The sequence below is a fragment of the Anomalospiza imberbis genome, chromosome Z (assembly GCF_031753505.1).
Source record: "Anomalospiza imberbis isolate Cuckoo-Finch-1a 21T00152 chromosome Z, ASM3175350v1, whole genome shotgun sequence".
Lineage (NCBI taxonomy): Eukaryota > Metazoa > Chordata > Aves > Passeriformes > Viduidae > Anomalospiza > Anomalospiza imberbis.
This window is the reverse complement of record NC_089721.1, coordinates 16,580,291-16,601,438: the sequence shown is the minus strand read 5'-3', so window position 1 is coordinate 16,601,438 and position 21,148 is coordinate 16,580,291. Positions and strand designations below refer to the sequence as shown.

The 21,148-nt window shown below is 38.3% G+C and overlaps 1 protein-coding gene across 5 annotated transcripts in view; it reads left to right on the top strand.

Moving 5' to 3' along the window:
- Positions 1-20,741, top strand: part of SLC38A9 (solute carrier family 38 member 9) — a 44,944-nt gene extending 24,203 nt beyond the window's left edge. For all 5 annotated transcript variants that reach the window (XM_068176989.1, XM_068176991.1, XM_068176988.1 and 2 more), the window contains 5 exons: positions 1,254-1,360; positions 7,630-7,743; positions 9,628-9,776; positions 17,969-18,058; positions 19,928-20,741. In XM_068176989.1, coding sequence (XP_068033090.1) covers positions 1,254-1,360; positions 7,630-7,743; positions 9,628-9,776; positions 17,969-18,058; positions 19,928-20,093 — 626 coding nt within the window. In that variant the 3' untranslated portion in view covers positions 20,094-20,741. The remainder of the gene's footprint in view (positions 1-1,253; positions 1,361-7,629; positions 7,744-9,627; positions 9,777-17,968; positions 18,059-19,927) is intronic.
- Positions 20,742-21,148: the final 407 nt, after the last annotated feature.

Sequence of the window (21,148 nt, the reverse complement as noted above, 5' to 3'; positions counted from 1 at the left end):
ATGAGAAAAATGAGTTGTAGTGACACACATGCTGCAGGCCATTGAGAAGTAGAGCACCCAGTAGTTTGATTAATTTGGCAAAAACTCCTAGTACTGCAAGGAGATAGATAAAGCAGGTAGCTAAAGCATACAAATACAGCTACCAAGAGATTCTGAAACTGTGGTTTTGCTTTTTATTATTGAGACTGAAGTAGTGGATGGAAAACGAGCCTAGAAGTTGAGACTAGAATTTGCTTGCACTCTCAATTCTCTCAGTAGCACATAATGCTAATTAGGTATTGAAGGTACAGTGAAACCAGCTCTAGGGAAAGCTTATTCTTTCAGTTTGGATAAGCCCTCCATTAGTTGCCTGGAGTGTGTTTACTTTCCTAACTTCATAGCACTTCACAGAAGTCTCTTTTAAATATGTTTGCATGGAGCTCTCTGTGGTTTGTTCTGTAAGGGTTTGTGAACCTCTGAAGAATGATGTGCTATACTTCTGGATGCTTTTCAGAAGCTGAGCTATCTTAGGGTTCTCTAATTGCTGTTAGCACTCTAAAGAGTAAATCCATTATTTACTAATGGATGGTGCTTTAATGATGTTACTGAATTGGTGAATTCCTAGATTATTTGCAGCACTTCAAGAACCACCATCTTGCAAACATCTTTTGAGTATTAAAAGAAGCAGAATAATGCTCTTACCATGGAGACAAGAAGGAATTTTTTTTCATACATGCTGTGAAGCATGATAAGAAATTGCTCTACCTTTCTTTATACCCTGGCTTGTAAGCAGAACCTCCTAAATATCTACAAATGTAATTTTTCTTCTGGTAGCATAAATGACTTCTTAATAACTAGAGGTGTTCACAGGGTAAATTATTCCTTCCCTCCATCTCCCTCTTCAGGAACCCATAGGTATACAGTCTCACTGCTGTCAATTCCAATTTCACAAATTATTTTCTGTTAAAATGTTGAGGAGCGGAAAACCTTGTTTGTGCCAATCTTAAATTAACCTAGTAATCACTGATGGTTGGAGTCTCTCAGAGAAGCCTTGCTGGAAATGTATTCTATAGTAACTACTGTCTTCATCCATCTTGTACTTCCTGATTAAATATCTGCATTGGCTATGGTCAGGTATGAGATAGATTGTCCCATTTCAAGGTGGAGGTTCATGAGTTTGCCAGAACCCTCCAGAGCCTCCATATGTCATCTGCATGTTGTCACTGCTTGTTTCAAAGAAGTAATTTTAAAACACTTTTTTCCCCCTTGTTTAGAGTTTAGAATTCTGTTCCCTCAGCTCACAGGGGTTCTAACACTTGCCTTCTTCATTCACAATTGTGTCATCACACTTCTTCAGAATAACAGGAATCAAGAAAACAATGTAAGTAACTTCACAAGACTTTGCTCATTTATATCTAGATTGCCAGAAAACAGTATTTTTTCCTGTGATTTGATAAGAAAACAATTGCATGTTCTTTTCCTTGCTATGAGGGAGTAACAGTTAAATTGCAAATTCATTTACATAAAAGCCCTGAGGAATTCCCCAAATTTACAATCTGGTATTAAACTGCCAAATTGCACACAAGAGGCAGATGACTTGACAATGTTGTAGGACGCAATGAAAACTGACCGATTTTAGAATGAAAAATGGTGGAAAATGTTTGGTATGTGACTGATTTTAGCAGAATCCTGAACAGTAGTTTTGGGGTAATACCTTTTCTCATAGTTGCTTCAGTAGTTTTGTCTCACAATCCTAGTCAAAGTCTGTAGAGAAACTTGGTAAAATTTAGGAAATCCTGCAAGTTGAAGCTTGGATCAGGAGGCTTTGTAATAGATAGTGTTTGGATGGTGCTTTGCCCTTGAAAAAGTTAAGTACTTCTCCTCCAAATGGAACTGCATTCTTTGTTAATATCTTCCCATTACAAAATACCAAATGGAGTAAACACAATACACAGAGTCTGAGAGCAACATTTACTCTAGTTTTTTTAATTATTTTATTTTTTCCTCCCTACTTCCAAGGATTCTTGTCCAGTTTCATTAAAATGTTAGCTGTAAGGGTATGTGCAATAATATAAAAAGATTTGTAAATACTAGCTGTATGAAAAACTGCAATGAAATCTAGAATGCCAGACTGCTTGAGGTTGTAAGGAACCTCTGGATGTCATCTTGTTCCCCCTACTGAATCAGCGTCACTAAGAGCCAGATGCCTATACAGCACATCAGATAAAATATATCAGATTTGATTATTTGACTGTTTGTGAAGTGCAGATTATGTACCAATGCAATGCGAGGACCTCTTAGGCTTTAGAAGTCTGCATATTTACTTCCTTTTACCTGTGAATCAAGACCAACTTGTGAATGATATATCTGCAAAGGAGGTATGAATTCTCCTCCAGGAATGCTTTTGGGGGTTTATGGGCTTCTCAGAAATTAGTTTAACAGCTAGAGGCCTGGACAAAGAAAGGTAAATTAGCTTTTTCTCGATTTCCTTAAGAAAATCTTATGATGTGGAGTAGGGCAAGATTTCTCTTAAACTGTGACTTTCAAATTCTAAAGGATAGATCTCCAACAATCAGCTCCATATGTAGAGGAGGCCTAATACCCTCATTCCATCTTCAAGGTTTTCCTGTGTATTTTCCCCCTCCGTATACATCAGAGCAAGTATTCAGATGCAAAGAGCAGCACCTGGAGTGTTATCCAGCTTGCTTTTCCTGTGTGAAGGAGGAAGAAACTGCTGCCTGCATTTGAATCAGATTTTCTAGTACCCTCCTTGGAGCTTAAGGTGAATTTCCAAGTCAGCCCTAATATGGATCTCAAGCCCTTGACAAAACTCTGCATTCCAGAACAATGTTCAAATTGCTCAGAAAGGACAGCTTTGAATTATGGCAGGAAAGATTTTTAATGGGAAAACAAATTTCTGTATAATTCTTGTAGTAGTTTTATTTGGTTGGAGATTTCTTTTCCTCTTTGTACCTGTACGGGAGCCTTTCACCTAGGTCACTTTACAAAAGTGCTTTGCAAATGTTAATTAAGTACCTATGCTCTTGAAGAGCTGTTTTGTGATTATGTCACTAAGCTGCTGGGCTAAGTGGGAGATTTCCATATGTATTGGGGTCTTGTCCTGTGTCATAAGTCATGGGGGGTTTTTCCCATATATTTACAAGATGCTTTCTTCTCTCAGTATCTGATGGGGTAATACTGATAAAACTTCATGGATAAAAGCTTCACTGTTTTATTGATGGACCTGTTAACATGGCACTTCCGTCAGTGTTCTGTCAAAAGGCACAGAACTTGGCAAGCTGGAAAAGCACTGTTTTAGTCTTGAGCAAAACTTACTGAAACTAGAGGTCAGAGAACAACTCTTTGGGGAGGTGGAAAAAAGTAAGACAAACAATAACATTCCTTTTATGGAGTCAGAAATTCAAAACAATAGCAGCTTCCATTCTGGTCACAGGCATGCATCACAGCCCAAAGCTAAAGCACACATGGGGGAGGATTGCTCTGGCCGCTATTCCCGTACAGTGGTGTGGGTGTGAAAAGAGAAGAGCAGTGCACCAGAGTAAGCCACATGTCAGCAGCACAGCCTGGAGAAGCCCCGTGAGCAGGTTTTTAGTCTGCAGTTCAGAACTGAGCTTCAGGGTCCCATCTCCCACTGCTGCTGCCTCCTTGTATTTCTCAGCATAAGTTTTTGTACAGTGCTCAGTCAAGTGGTTCAAAAACAAATTGCATAGGAAATGCAACTCACCCACAAAAAGGAGTTTAAGTGTGGGTTTTGGTTGGTTGTTTTTTGCCTGATGCATGTTTGTGATCAGTTTCGCTGAGCAACACAACAGATGCTACACAAGCCCACCATGATCTACAGGCATGAATACAGTAATGCTGTCTCTTAACAGTTGTCTGTGGATGTACCTGGGAGAAAGGCTGTGAGTGGGGAGATGTTTTTTATCTAGGTATTAACTGCAGAAGACATGGAGCTGTAAATGGTACTTACTTTCTGCAGTATTATACCCTGTAAACAGAGTGAGCTTCCAATGATGGTGCCATACCACTGGTTTCTCTTTCCAGCCAAAATTATGCACAGCATCCTCCATCCTGGTGAAGTACTTTTTTTTGTCACCCAATTAAATGTTACTTCTTGCCCTTGATGCACGAACAGGTGAAGTCTATTTTTATTATATAGATCAAAGTCCTGTTGAGATATTACGGAGACAGCATCTCTCTCGAGAAGAGACTAATCTGAAATGGGATGATTGAAAGATATTTCAAATGTGGTAATCATTACTAAGCACTGATACATGCTTCTCCATCCAAGAAGCAGATCCACAAAGCTTTCACTGGTACTGAGGAAGGAAGTGAACTATTTTCTCCATGGCATTCAATAGTCAAATCAAGGTCTGGAAGTAGCCTGTTCTTTGCAGCACCACATGTCAGAAATGTCAGTAGACCCACAGAGCCTTCTCTGTGCGAACGTCAAATCCCTTGCTGCGGGTGTGGCCAGTACCTGAGTACTGACTCATCTGTGGGTGTGATACAATGGCTTGTACTTCCAGGGTTGTCTTTGTTAGCTCCACCTGATTTATCAGACTCATCCTTTTGTTAGGAGGCTGATTTCTTCCTTCATTCTACTTGACTGAAGCCTTGATCACCCAATTTTCTTCCAGTGGCACTTCTAACACTTTGTTCTGTGGATCTGGCCGGGAGAACTCCCTGTCAGCAGTAACTGCAGCTAACATATGCTCTCCAACCTCTGCCTGAAAATCTGCCCGTTACTTCAGGTGTATTTGAGAAGGGTTTGGCAGGTGTCAGGCTGTGATCCTTATGGACTGTGACATGCATGTTACCTTAGATACTAATTTTGAGACTTCCACTGTGATTCTGCAAATACTTCCTTCTTCCAACATTGTTTTTTCTACAAGTTTGATTCTTAAACTGTGGCAGTAAGAATTGCTATATTCTTATGCTTAGGCAGTTTTCACTATAGCAATGTCCACTTGGAATGTAAATGCCTCAAGTATCAAATTTAAAATAAAAAAGTGTAGTTATTGCTCTTACTTAAAATAATGCTTTTATCTCTCCCCATGTGTCCTTTGATTTTATCTGGAATTATGCTGTCTAAACAGTACTGTCAAGATTTTTAGGGAGTGACCCCAGGTCTCTTGAGGAATAATGAACATTAATCAAAATATGTTCCTGTTATGTAAACACATGTTGTTGTACAAAGGTAACCATCTTATATGCAGCAGAATGTATTTGGAAGGGAGCTGATGGATATTTGAGGAAAAAAATAATCCAGATTTTCAAGTTGTCTATTTTGTTTTTAGTAGTTTATTCAAATCAAAATCCGTGTACTCTTTGTATGGTGACAGCACCTGGAGAAAACAGTCTGTTGTGTTACATGCTATGAAAATAAATTATCAAAATTATCTCAGCACTTAGTTTCAGTGCAGATTAAAGCATACACCCTTAAGAACTCGGAAACATGAACTGGTTAGAACTGGTACAAGTACCTGTTGGAGATAATAGCACACCACCTCTCTACCATTTTTCATCTCCAAAGGAAGCAGTAAGAATTTTATTTCAGATTTCTTGCCCTCACAACTGCATGCACTCGTCACAGCAAAAATAATTTTACAGTTGTTTTAGAATGTATGTGTAGGTAGAGTACAAATAACAGCTGTGAGTTACTGTTCTGTTTTTATGCATTAGGACTACACCTAAAATACCAGATTTACAGCAGGTTTTGGCAGATGGTGTGCATTAAGAAGGTCTTGGATGTGTTTTGAAAAATTGTCCAAGTCCTGTCCTCAAGAGATGAGAGTCTGTATCTCCCTGTATCACACCGCCTTACTGTGTCTCTGAGTCCTGCAGTTAATGGAAGTTACTGATAAATACCTGTAAGAAATTTGAGTGCTCATATTTAATATTCTTAAAATTAGTTCTTATGGTGGGTGGGCACTAGTGCTTATGAAGATGTAGATGTTATATAAAAACCTGTACAGCATCTCATGTCATGAGGAGAAATTCTGCATATAATTTAAAGAAAAGGCTACTGCTCAGATTCTGACGAAAGTTGATAGACCTCATTCAATGGCCAGTATGAGGAGAGTGAAGTCTAGGGAATCATCTTCCTTGTGTATTTAACTGGTCAGCAGGAGGAAGAGGTTGCAGCTAGAAATGTGCGGCTTCTGGGAGCTTGAAGGCCACCGTGGAACATGTTCCGATAACACTGATGCCTTTTTCCCATCAGCCTCTAAGAGGCAAATACTATTCCTCATCAGACAGCAATCTTCTATCCCAAAAACACTGGGAAATTAATAGGAGATTCCACATCTTTCACCAAAAACTAGCTACCATCTGAATTTCTCTCAAAACCCATAATCTAGTATTTTATACTTTCCTTGGGGATTGCCTTGACCTTGGCATAGTCTGGGGTGGTGTAGTATATGCTTCTTCTGTCAAAAAGATAGTGTGAAGAAGCACTTAGGGAAACATTTCCATGCACAGATATGAGGAATCTTTGCTTGTGCTCAGTGAGCTGGCTGGAGGTGATAATTATCACCCTGGTCTGGAAACCAGTATAATCCTAATAATTTGGTGCTGTGCTTGAGCTAGTAAGACTTACTTTTTAGTCTTAGGAAAATAAGGTCATGTATTGAAACATTATTAGTAATCCTTAAAGAAGCTGATGATTAACAGCAGCTGAAAAATGGTTTGCTGTAAGGTGATGAGTGTTTTGTACTGTAACATAAGCTTACAAAGAATTTAGTTAGCTTATAACTAGAAACAAATTGTCTCCCTCTTTATTTCCAAAGGAAAGAATTTATGTAGAAGAATAACTCAGCAAGTACATTGCTGTGAGATCAGTCTGATGTATATGTGGATTCTCTAGTTTCATAAAATACTTAATTAGTTTTGCCAGTTACTTTCCTGTAATAAATGTGTGATTATTTTTGTGTAGTGGAAAATATTGGTATATATTATATATCTTAAAAAGATAGCCAAAATTCTCAGAACTGAACATTGAAGTTTAGGTTTAAATCCATACTTAAGTGTATATAGTGTAGTTAAGTGTGGATTTCTGACCCTAGCTTCAAAACACTTTCCTTAAAACCTTTGATTAAATTCCTTTGTATTACATCTGCAGTTGGGTAGGCTGATGTCTATGATTGCAAGATTTTATTCATGACAAGAAATTTAACATAGGGCTTTCTGGGCTTTCTCTCTCAGACAGGTGTGTCTGTGTTCCAAGGGTCTTAGTAGGAGTAGGTGAATGTAAGAAAGTAGAAGGGATTTCTTGTTTGTTTTAATAACTAGTGTGTGCTTATGCATCAGGAATAAACATGCTACATCTATTGGCATATCTCATTCATGGTGCCTTTTTTGTATGTTGAAAGATAAATAATACATGTCTAGCTCTGCTTTGGGATATATCCTTGCAGCTTTCTGATCTAATCAGAACCAGGTCTGAAGTCTCCATCCAAGTAGTAGGAAGTAAAAATAAAAATGTACAAGTGATATTAGTAAATATAAGAAAGTAATGCATATAAAAGTGACAGTAATACATGAAATAGAAATCTTCTTATGAAGTTTTTATTTAATCTGGTTTTGTGTGTAAGTGCTTGCCAAAATAAAAATACTGTTTTTCCTCAGGTGAGAGACCTCTCTATTGCATACTTCCTGGTTGGACTAACATACCTGTATGTTGGAGTGATAATTTTTGCATCTTTTCCTTCTCCACCATTATCCAAAGAATGTATTGAACAGGTGAGATATTTTACTGCAGTGTGTATTTCATGGAATCACAAAATGTGTTTTTTGGGGAGGACCAAGTGGGTCATCTGGTCCAATCTCCCTGCTCAAGCAGAACCATCCCAGAGCATATGGCACAGGATTGCATCCAGATGTTTCTGGAATACCTTCAGTAAGGGAGACTCCAGAACCTATGTGGACAATCTGTTCCAGTACACAGTCACTCATACTGTGAAGAAGTTCTTCCTCACGTTCAGGGAGGACTTTCTGTGCATCAGTTTCTGCCCATTGCCTCTTGTCCTATTGCTTGGCACCACTAAGAAGAGCCAGATCCATCTTCATGGCACCCTCCTTTCAGATACCTATGTACCTTGATGAGGTGCAACAGGAACAGGCCCAGCTCCCTCAGCCTTTCCTTGTAAGAGAGATGCTCCAGTCCTTTGATCATCTTTGCAGCCCTGAGCTGGACCTGCTCCAGAAGCTCCATGTCTGTTGTATTGAGAAGCCCAGAACTGGACACAGCACTCCAGATGTGCCGCACCAGGGCTGAGTAGAGGGGCAGGATCACCTACCTCAACCTGCTGGCAATGCTCTTCCTAATACATACCAAAATACCATATTTGTCCTTAACCTTTTAATAAATATGCACTAAAAACCTCCAGCTACTGCTCCTTGCTTTCATGATTCACCCTGGCAGGTGCATCTGCACTTGACTGTGGTCAATTGGTGGGAAACCTTGTGGGCACTACCACAAGCAGATGAGTAATGCTTGTGTTATCTCATTTATATTCATAAATAATAATATTTTGGTGAAAAACAAACATTTAATAAATACTCTGTGAAAGTGATGAAGGACCAAAATTAACAAGTGAACAACTGAGCTTTTCATTTCTTTAGCTTCTTTAATCCCAAGAAGTGTGTACAGTGACTCATTTGGATTCCAGAAGAAATAGAATGTGAAATCAAGCTTGTTTAGATAGGAGTCCTCACTGCAATTACGTTTGAAGTCTGACACTCTGGAGTCTGACACTCCGGTGAGCCTTGCCAGCAAAGTTCTTCAGATAATAGCACCACATGAAATACCCTGTGAAGGCTAAAAACTCTTATCTGTTTCTGGGCAAATCTGAATTCCACACCCTAAATTGCTTCAGAGATAGCAGTTATCAGTGGGGGATCCATTTTATGCCAGGTGTTCTATAGCCCTGGCATAATAGTTAGCAATAAGGCAGCATTTAAAGGCTTCCTCTGACTGTGGACTAGTTAGAACTGGTACCACTGTTAAACCATGAAATTATTTTTTAACCACCTGAAATAATTTCACAGGATGAAATCCACTGTTAAATACCAGATAATGAGTGATTTTCTTCCCATTTATTTTCTGTAGCTATCTCAGGTACTTACGAAGCTGTTTGTATATTTCTATGATGTTTAAGTCTTAGAATACTTTTTCAGATGGTCCCACTAGTAGTGTATGATCCCTTCCTCATTTGTATGTAATGCAGTTTTACTCACTAAGTAACTGTTTTTCATAAGTAGGTATGATATGATATGATATGATATGATATGATAGATAAAAGAGCATATGAATCCATCTGCCTAAAAGGTCAGGTGGCTTTTCCACAGCCTGGATTGTTTGGGGATGTTCAGAAGATCAGAAAGCAATTCGTTATGTAATACTAACATTAACACTGACATCAGCTTAGTAATATTCAAAAATTGGTTGTTATTTGGTGGCCAGGCAATTGTAAAAGAGGGAGAGGGGTTTTCATGTTATGGAGTTCATTTAACAATTGTAGTTGTTTGGATTTTGTCCCATTCTTTCTGGCACATAGATATTAAAATCCAACATACATATGTAAACAAGCCACCATTGATATGTAACATTACTTATATGTTTAGAATTTTCTAGATAACTTTCCCAGTGATGACATCATGTCATTTGTTGCAAGAATATTCCTGCTGTTCCAAATGATGACTGTATACCCACTGTTGGGATATCTGGCACGAGTTCAACTGTTAAGACAGTTTTTTGGAAATGCTTACCCAAGGTAAGAAGTCTTTTCTTGACAGTAGTTTGGCACACTCTGATTAACTGGCTTTCTGTTGTCAGAAATTTGGCTAGGTTTTTGTGGATTTTCTTTGTAGATTAGGTTCATTTCATAAGCTAGTTTCACAGAGTTTGTAGAGTCAGGCACACCTCTCTGTGGTGGTCACACACATCTACTCTCTGTTTGTAGAACAGGCACACCTGCAAATCAGAACTGTTACAGTTTGCCAGAGCAGAATAAGGGGGGGTTCTTTTACTTTAGCACTTCATTTTATCAATAAATAGTAATTTTGTCAACACCATCCCTTTGGGTTATGCAATTATATGACAAAAGAAACGTTGTACAGGAAAAAAAAAAGTTTAGTCCAGGAGCATTTAATCAAGCAATCCTTAAGCTGTGGAAAGCATATATACTGCAGATACTAACCTTTCAGCATGCCATCTTTGTTGTGATTGTGTGTGATTAGTAATCATCCATCTGTTTTTAAACAGAGCTAATAGCTAAGTGAGTTGTCAGTTGTGCTATCTGGGCTGCTGCTATGCTTATAAAAATAGCTTTTCACATGCTAATTTCAGCGATGAGCCACACCCTTGCATTTGTACAGTGTCTGTACTCCAGGGAAGAGCTGATGCAGATTTCAGTTTTAGTTTGGTTTCTTAAATAAAACCTAGGACATTTATATTTGGAGTACTGGAGTACTGAATTTGTTGCAGCTGAGAAGTTGCCATTTATCTCCTAGTTTCTTATTTTGTATTGTGAATTACTATTGATGGAGGAAAGGGAAAAAAAAATCTCAGGAAGGAATGTGTATTTCCTCTGTGGCATCAGCAGTTCAGGTCTGCAGAGATGTTGTTCCAAGTTTCAGGTTTCTTCTGAGTCCTGAAATAGGTTCTAGAAACTGAATGCCTAAAATTAGGCAGTGAAATAAGTGCCTGTTTTTTTTGACTTGGAATTGTATACAGTTCAACATTGGGATTTTTAGGAACTGCTGCAAGTTACTGTTGGAAACAAGGCCATTTATTTAAGTGCTAAAGATGGATTTCACAGCCACTGGGAAATAGTCTTGTCCTTTATATAATGTGGATCTGCCTTTTCCTATCTACTCCCTCTAGTTACTCTCTGACCAGAATGGTTTAATTTCTCTCATGGGCTCTCCTAGAACCTACAGCTTTATGCCAGTCTCTTCTCAGGTTAATTCCAGCTTGCTGTTTTAAGCCTTCATAGTATGACGAATTTGGTGATGCAGATGCTAGTTTGATTCTCGTCTCCAGGATGTCCTGTGGGTAGCTTCATTCATTTTTAAATTTACTTTTTTTTAAGACTCCTTATAGTGAAGTATTTAAAGCTTCTGAGAAGTCAAAAATGGTTTCTAGGAAGCCATATAAGTCACTCCAACCTATAGTGATAAGGTAGTATATTGGCTGTAGCATAATGGATTGTCTCTCACTCTCTAGCATCCCAGGTGTCTCAAATACAGCACAGAAATCACTGAATTACCCTGACTCTGGCTTCTCTGCATTTTCAAGGTCAGCCCTTGTTTTTTTCTATGCAGTGAGGACTTGCTGAAGGCTGGTAGCAAGCACAGGACATGTCTCTGGGAGGATAGTAAAATGGATGTGAAATGTGTCTTCACGACTGGTTCTCACTAGTCACCTAAGCTGACAAATCTCCTTTAGTGGCACTTTATCACCTCTCTAGGAAAAACTTTAGTATTTTTTATTTTCCCCAGAGCTGCTTTTGTCAGTAAATGTTTTGCAAATATGAAGCTGTTGCTCTTACTGACATAGACTGATATCTTACTGGAGAGCCTGTTGATTCACTCTGAACAATCTACTTGGAAATACCAAGTTCTGTAGCTTTTTGTGTTGGAAAATGAGCACTCTACTTATAGTTGAATGTAGTTGAGTTCTTTCAGGGCTAAGGGCAATATCTGATTGATCTGCAGAGATTCATGCTTTACCTCTTAGATATCTGTATAAAGTGAATATATGGAGGAGAATATCCTGAGTCACATGCCTGGAGAAAATTTTTGTGTGAGTAGTGAACCCAAAGCATGAAAAAGGAGGCAAAGAGCAGGATCTCTGTTGGCAACCTAGCCTCATTTAATCCTGTGATTCTGTGTGTTAAACCACATATCTTTTCTTAGATTTCTTAGATTTAATCATTTCTTAGATTAAATTTTCTTTACAGCTGAGAGAAATATTACCAATTTGCCTTCTGACTATAATTGTCCAAATAAAACCAGCAAAAACAACAAAGTCTAACAGAAACACCTTCTCCTTTGGTGCAAGTCTCCATTAGAAATTTTCCTATCTTCATTTTTAAGCTGTTGGATGCTTCACATGGAAGCTCACTGATTTTAAAAGCCAGGCTTCTTCACATCAGCAGTTACTTGCAGGTATGGATGCCTGCTGGTGCTGTGGATGGAGTTAAAAGAAACCCATTAAGTTAATAAATGGAGTACTTAGAATTCTGTATGGATGGAAATTATAGCAAATTGCTTGATCTCACACATGTTTACAGGGCTGCCAGTTAGTTTTTATCTCCTGGGTGTGTTTGTATCGCTCAGACCAATTTCATTCTCTGGGTTTTACCCCTTTTTCTTTATCTGACACTGGTTATAATAAAGGACCAAGATATTAGTTTGCTGTTTTGCAATTTATAGTCTAGATTTTTGATCTAATCAGAGGCAAATTCTACCAAAAGCAACATCATCGTTAATATCTTATTTTTTTCTGGTAAACCATGGATTATAACTGGATGATAATGAGAAAGTATATACTCATCTTCAAGTGAGCTTTTATTGTCTGAAGACTTGATTCTCATCTCTTTTGTCTCGTGCTTTCTAGATACTCTGTAGTGCTATTTTTCTATTAACAACTCTTTGCTGGGTACCTATGGTGTATCCTACTAATCCATAGTCTTGAGTGATAAAGCAGCTCAGCCTCTCCAAATTTAAAAGCTTAAACAGACAATATGTAACTTTTCTTTTCCCAGGTTTCCCAATAGACATAAACTGAACAGTGGGAGCTTGCTTATCTGAAAGGAAATGAGAAAGAGGATTCCCCTTGTTCTTATGTACATATATCAGTGACCTGTGTCTCTGCCTATCTTAAAATCAAATACATGCATAGACATGCTAGACACAGTAGTTTCTTACAGGCATCATCACATAGAATCATAGAGTGGTTTGGATTGGAAAGAAACTTGAAGATCATGTATTCCCAGCCCCACTGCCATTGGCAGGGACAGCTTTGTCTAGACCAGGTTGCTCAGACCCCCATCCAAACTGGCCTTGTACACTTCCAGAGGTGGAGCATCCACAGCTTTCTTAGGCAACCTTGTATGTAATGCAGTTTTACTCACTAAATAACTGTTTTTAATAAGTAGGTATGATATGGCAGATAAAAGGAGCATATGAATCTATCTGCCTAAAAGGTCAGGTGGCCAGTAGGTTTGTGTTCCTGTGTATCATCACCCTCACAGTAGAGTTTCTTCCATATATTTAACCTAAGTCTCTCTCTTTCAGTGTGTACCCGTTCCTCCTTGTCCTGTCACTCCAGTTCCTGTCATTGAATCCTTCTCCAGCTTCCCTGTAGGCCCCTTCAGATACTGGAAGGTGTCTGTGAGGTCTCCACACAATCCTCTCTTCTCCAGGCTGAACAGCCCCAACTTGCTCAGCCTATCCTCATAGCAGGGGTGCTCCAGCCCTCTTACCAACCTCTTGGCCCTTCTCTGGACTTGTTTGAACAACTCCTTGTCATTGTGCTGGGGACCCCAGAGCTGGATGCAGTGCTCCAGTGGGGTCTCAGCAGAGCAGAGGGGTAGAACCCCTCTCTCAATCTGCTGGCCAAAGCTGCTTTAGATGCAACCAAGGATTCCCATGGCTTTCTGGGCTGGGAGCACTCACTGCTGGCTCATGGTGAGTTTTTCATCAGCCACCACCCCCAAGTCCTCCCCCACAGGGCTCCTCTCAATCACTTCTCTGCCCAACCTGTGTGGCATCTTTGGATGGCATCCCTTCCCTCCAGCATCATACACGGCTTGGTGCTGAGGGTGCACTCAATCCACAAATACTTCAGCCTTCTCTACTTCCTACAAAAGATTTAGAATTGAGAGAAGATGTCATAATTCCTTCTTTTATTTTGCAAAATGTATGCTAGTATACAGATTACAACAGGGAAAGTGATGTACTGGGACAAAACCCAAGGAACTGTTCATTCTCTCTGCTCTCCTCGGTGTTGTTAAGGAAGGCCAAAATTTTGTGGATTGGGTAATTGCTTTCTTTTCTAAAATGAGACATGTTTGTAATGGTGTCATTTAACAGCTGATTTAGGGCCAGATGCATGTGCTTTATCTGCTGTTTCTTGCTTGACTCTGGATCTTCTTCTATGTACAGAAAGCCAATTTTTTATTATTGTTACTGGCTCTGTGCTACAGTAATATTTGTGACAGAGATTCCCTTGATTAATTATATGGTGTGTATAAAAAGCTTTAAACTGCTTTAAACAGTCATCTGATGATTTTTTAAAACTTTTTAACATCTTTCCTGTTCTGAGAGGTTAAATAATAGATAGACAAAAATCATTTAGCTTTCCCTAATGATTGTCATCCCTTTACTCCGTGGTAGCCCAGCAGACCTGCAATTACTCCCACTGTCTGTCTCCCAGAAGATGTATGTCTTCTGATGCAATGAAATACATTTCTTCTGTTTGCATGCATGTTTGCTTGCCTGCTCTTCATCTAGCTTCTGCCTAGCTTCCCTTAAAGGTTGTGATTCATTGTCTTTTGACCAATGTCACTTGAGTGAGATTTCCAGGAAGAAAATGCATTTTTAGATACAGAAACTTCTCAAAAATTCTTACTTGGGTGATCCTGATTTTCTTCTTTCCTTGTTTGCCAGTTTCCCTTATCGTGTATGTTCATCCTGTGACTCCATGCTGAGTCTCAAACTTCTGAAAGAACTTAAAACTTGAGGGGATTTAAAATCAGTTTCTGTCTTTAAATTTCCCCTGTGCTAGGGTTTGGTTTCACTGTTTTTGACATGTTTCTTAACTTTGAGGATGCCAAAGTTAATTAGATATATATTGTCACTGCTGTTCAGTGACTTAAGTGTAGCTACCACTTCTATGGGAGAGAACTTGATGGAGCAAGTTTAATGATCTTCTGGCATACAAGGTTGTTTCTCCACTCTGTCAATCTGAAAGGTTAACCTTGCCAGGAGAAAAAAGCAAGACATAGGGGAAAGCTTGCATTTTCTTCTAATCTTTTTTCTTCTCCTTTCCATTACCATTTTTGTGGGATTGCCGGATTTTTGCAGGTGAGCAGTGATTCCCTTTATAGAAAAGAGCTAGAATCTTCATCTGCCCAGCTGAGAGTATGGAGACTGAGGACATAATATAAAAGACTTGTCATGGTTGTGCTTCCTTTGTGAATTACAGCCTCTTTCAGGCAACCCAACCTGTGCCTCAGAGCAGTAGCCCTGACCAGGCTGCTCAGGCAGACAGTCCAGGCCCAGCATGGGCCACCCAACTCTGCTGCCATTGACCATGGGGAAGTTAGACTACTTAGAAAACACTTGTGTGTGACCAGGGTGATTAAGCACAAACAGGTCAAATCTTTTCTAATCTCTAATGTCCTGTAAATACTTTTCTTTGTATAACTGTAATAAACAGTGGTGTTTTTATTTCCCCTGCCTGCAAATGCTGTTTTCCTGACTGTCCTCCTGCAATGTGTGATGAGCATTAATTTTACTGTAAGCCAGTGTCAGGCTAAATCTGAACAGTTCAGAACTTACTAAAATGTCATGGGCTATGAGAAATGCTTGTCCTGTCTGGAACACACCTGCATAGAACTCTAGAGTCTTAAGAAAAGTACTGTCTCGAATAACGTAGCTACTTGTAGCCCTAGCTATCAGATTTTACTTTATTCAGAAGGGTAGGTTCTTTTCCTAAATGGTAATGCCTTTCTCTCCATGAAGATTGAGACTTTTTCCCTGTCCTGGAGATGAGCTGAGCTGTGACTATCTGCCTAGGAAAAAGAAAGGGTTTGCAAGTTAAATACCTGTTGTCCACTGTCATGGTTACAACTCAGGCTGTTTCAAAAGGTAAAGAAAGGAGCATGGACTTTCCAGGGGAGGAATGCAGTGTAATCCTTCGCACTAAAACAGATAGGTGCAAAGCCTTTTCAGACCTTCTGATTTTGGTATTGTTCTTGAGGAATCTGATTAATTTTGACAATGAAAACTACAAAGCACTACTCTACAAGTACTGAATTGCTTTGGAGACTTCAGCACTTGAGAAACATTGCTTTCAATTGAGCCAGAACATATTGTCCCCCGCCTCAACCCAGTAATCCTTTCCCAAATCAAGAAATTGAAAAATGTTTCATTTCACACCAAAGATACAGACACCCTTATTTGCTTTCAAAATTTAAAAGAATCTAGAAGTAATTTTTAAACAACATCTTTGAACAATAATATCACATCATCAAAGCATGCCAGAATAAAATACTTCAGAGATTTTTCAGGTTTTCTGCTAAAATACTCTGAACTGACACAAATTTTCAGAACATTTTTGAATTAGTGAGCTTGCACTGGTTTTAGTCCCTCTAGCTAAAAAATAATCTCAGCAAAAAGAGAATGGAAGAAGTGCTGTCATTTTCTGTGTCCATAAACTGTCTGCTTCAGTTTGTGATAGTAAGATTTGCGATCTGCCACGTGTAGGGAGAGAGAAAGTAGTTTTTAATGGCAGACACTTTTTTGTGAACAGGTTAGTTAACTGGCTTAGCAGTATTAGAGAAGGTGTACATATTTGGTCCCTAAGAAGTCTGATTCTTGGGATTTTATTTTTTGTTCACAGCATCTTACCAGATTTATATCCAGTTAAGGTTTTTTTAAACTTATACAGCTGCTGTAGTCTCACTGCAATTGTCAATCTCTAAGGTACCCATCTTGTACCTCTGTTAAAATGTCATGTACAAAATTGAAGATATTTTTTTGTCTTTTTGAAATAAATTTTAAAGATTGAAGGTTAAAAATAGTCCATAGCTTAAATTATTCCTTTGTGTTTTAATTGCCTTAATTTCCCTGAACTTTAATGAGACTATTCTATGTCTTTTATCTTTCTCACTAACCTGGAAACTGGCAGGCAGCCTTTCAGCCATAGCCATGGAAGCTGTCACTTTTAAAAAGTTTGTTAATTAGTTGCATCCTCCATAATACACATACTTTCTACAGTGAAGAAAAAATTAGTGTTGGCTTACAGGTTTTGTATATTTTAGGAAATCATATCCTCCAGAAAAATAAACAAAACCTCTAAGTGTATGTATGTTTCCTCTGTGAGAATTCTTTTTTCCCTTCATAGAAACAGCTGTGTGACCAAAATATCACAGGTTTTTATTCTATTTCCTGACTTTACCTTATGCTAAAATATGCCAACATTTCATATTCCCGAAAGAAAAGTGATACTTTCCTGAGTCTCAGTTTTTTGCGTAACTGCCCTGAATTTGTCTGATGCAGTAAAAGCTGTTTTTACAGAACAGAAAATCTACATTTTTCTCATCCTTAATGCAAAAGGAAGACAACAGGAAATTATTTGTAAAAACAAATTCAGCAAAAAAATTCAGCATAAATAGGGCAGGAACAAGGAAGTTCATTACAGTTCATATACTATAAGACACCCAACATTTTAAATGTTTGTCCTCTATCAAAATGCAGGAGAGTTCAAATTTTAATAGTGTTTGTAATGTTTTCCATTTGAAAGAAAGGCATCTTTGCCTTTCTTCTGGTTTCCATTACTTCACTTTGAGCAATTCAGATCATTCTGCAAACAAGCTAATTCTTTCTTGTAGGAATTAAGTTTTTCAGTATTGTTTCTTTGGTATTTGAATATCCATCTGAAATACTTGAGTGCTGAGTACCACATATGATGTTTTTTGTAAGAATTGCCAAATTACACATTCTTATTCCTTAAGAATATTTTGAATCAAAATACTAGATATTTAGAAATTGGCACTCTGAATATTCAGTAGATGACATGTTTGCTGTGAAATTAATTAGCTTTAATAGAATGAGTCATGCAAATGAAAACACCATCCATGTACCAGTTAAATGTTAGAGTAAATGAAGGACAGTGGTGGTATTTTGTAATAAATATAACAGATTTTAACACTATTTCCTCACTTTCCTGTAGCCTTTTCCATGTGCTTATCTTGAACCTAGCCATTGTAGGAGCTGGAGTAGCAATGGCAAGATTTTATCCAAATATAGGAGGTATCATAAGGTGAGTGTTGTTTGCAGTGACCTTCCCTGTAGTATTCCTACGTTTGTGTCTTGATATTGAAAAGGAGTGTTAATAATTGTACCTTTATATTTTGTGAAGCTTATGCCTTCTTAAGTTGTAAATAATGATTCGGTGTGTAAACAATCAACTGGCAAAGTTCTGACATCTGTTATTGTGCCTCTGTGTCTGAGGTGGTTGAGTTTTACTGGAGCTGTATCTTAGGACCTTGCAACACTACTCATAAAAGAATATGGTGCCGGAAGAAAAATATGGTGCTTTGTTATTGTGTTCTTCTCCCAAATTTCTATTTTGTATTAAGACCATTTGAACCTGGATTGAAGGTCCGTAATAAAAATCCAAGAAAAAAGAAACTTTAAAAGGAAAAGTGGCATCAAAGTTGTGCCTCTGAATGAGATCTTAAATTTATGATGTTGATGAAAAGTTAAGATTTCTATAGTTAGAAAATATTAGAGGAATTAATTAGAAGTCTTACTTTACTGTGTTTGGTGTCAACATATTTATATGCATTGTCATTTATTCTTGGTTTGCATCTCTCCTAAAGCAACCAGGAGAGGGAGGTGTTTGAAAATACAGAAATCTGCAATAATAAAACCAGAATGACAGGTTTATGTCTGACCAAAGTAGCAAAATAACTTACTTTTGCTCAGTGGCTGATCTTTGAGGGTTTTTCCCATTTCCTCTTTTTCTTTTGTCTCTCCTTGTAGTAAATATTTTTGTATTCCAGTAGTAGAGATGGTCAAGTTAATTGTCATCATAGACTCTTAGAATGAAAGAATGGACTTTAAGGTTGGAAGGGACCTTGAAGATCATCTAGTTCCAACCTCCTGCCATGGGCAAGGAACACCTTCCGCTAGACCAGGTTGCTCAGAGTCCCATCCTACCCAGCCTTGAACATTTCCAGGGACAGGACATCCACAGCTTTCCTGGGCAACCTGTTACGATGTCTCAGCACCCTGACAGGAGAGAATTTCTTCCTGATACCTAATTTGGTTAAACATTGTGTAATACATGCCTCTGTTTGCAAACTGGTGCTTATCTCTTCTAATATTGTGCATAGTAACCAAACACATTGAACAGTGGATTTCCAGCAGACAAATTGTCTTTATACAGTCTAACTTGTGTGCTTGCAAGTTAGACTGATGGTTCCTTGGAAAGGAATGTTCAAACATATGAAACAAAATATGTTGTTACTTAATAATATTTGGCTGCTTACTAGGTGAAATAATGAGAACATTTTTGTAAGCAAGGGATAGGTTAGAAAAAGAACAGTTAAATGTTTCCCTTGCTGAGGTTGATCATGTCACCAGAAGGGCATGTTGTTCCTTTTAGGTCTGAAGAATGATTTGCTAGAAGCTCATTAAATAAATTAAAATAAGAATTGCAGATTCAGGAACATTTCTATATTTAAATGCTTTAATATGTGTTCTCAGATGGCTGCGGTGCAATGAAGTTTGCAGTTCTGACAGTAAACGATGTGTAACAGAGGATGGACTGTCCAGTCTCTTTCTATTGCATGTTGACAGATTTCCCCAAAGAAAGTAGAAACATCAAATCTTAAGTAAGGGATTTGGTCCCCAACAGCATCACAGGGTGTGACTGAAAGGACAGAGCCATGTCAGAGTGCAGGTACAAGCAAGGGGCTGAACAACACAGAGTGGTAATTAAGTGCTAGTGAAGGAGGTAGAGATCAGTAAGGAACAGAACTTGATGTTTAGCGATTGCAGATAGTATTCATCCAGATTGTTCATTGGTTTGGCAGGGGGAAATGACAACAAGAAATAAGAATAAATGCAAAGCATTCATTCTTCTTTTTCTTTTTTTCTTCCCCTCTTCCCTCTCTTTCCTCAGATACTCTGGAGCAACATGTGGTCTGGCCTTTGTGTTCATGTATCCATCACTCATCTACATGATCTCCCTGCACCGTGCTGGGCAACTGACTTGGCCAGCACTGATTATTCACATCTTTATAATCCTCCTTGGACTGGCTAATCTGATTGCACAATTCCTATTGTGAAAACTCCCCTTTATCCAGTGGTTGTCACAATTGGTACTGTGATATTTGGCAACCGCCTTGAGCAACACTGTGAGGCATGAGGACCCATCCTCAATGGGAGGATCTTGAGAAAAGCTTCACCTTTGAAACAAATTCAAAACACATCATTCAAGTGCTTTACAGGAAACAGGTCTTGCCTCTCTGATATCACAAGAGATATCTTAAGAGTCTTAAGAGAAGTGAAATGGTTCGCATTTGATTGATACAGTTCTCCTTGTTTTGTTGAAGGTACATCAAAAATTAACGATGCTCAAATATTCTAATATTTTACAGCACATTTCTCCAAACACAAAGATTCCAGCCTCAAGCTATGGAAGTCTTTCCTCCAAATGAACTGTCCTTACCTTGATTAGCAGATATGCTTTCTCAGTATTGTTCAGTGACTCTTTGAAATGCTCTTTTTTTGCAGTAATTTTCCTGATTTGTTTGGAAAATGAAGAATTTATTGTCTTACTTCTTTTTTTTTTTTTTAGGTTAATTTATAGTCACTTGGGTCAAAATGCGCTCTTAATTTTGAATACACTATTAAATTGTTTTGGCAATATTTTTCCTCTAGGAAATTCCAACAACGAGAAACAATAAACTCATGTTTCAGTGTCTTATTCAGAACCAATATGTACACAACTTATTTGTGATCTTACAATACAAAAAAGCCAGGAGGATAAAAAAAAATAGAAGAAGACAATTAAAATCAGTATTCCAGGCTTGACCTCAGTTCAACTCTGTTACTGGGCTATTATGTGCTGTGAAGTTGTCTTGTCATGAGTTACATGTGGTTTTTATGGATGTATGGTGTACACAGCATTTATTAATCACAGGCCTGCCCTTGTAGGGTCTTCCTCTGGTGGTCTCTCACTTCCCCACTACATATGTTACTCTAGACATTTTGGATGTGACAAAGCCAGCAGTCTTCAGAATCGTGGATGAAGTGAAACAATTTAAGTTCTAAATAATTTTTAACAAAAGCTGGAAGAATCTGGGAAGATTTTGTTGTGGAGTTGTTTTTTTTTAAATTC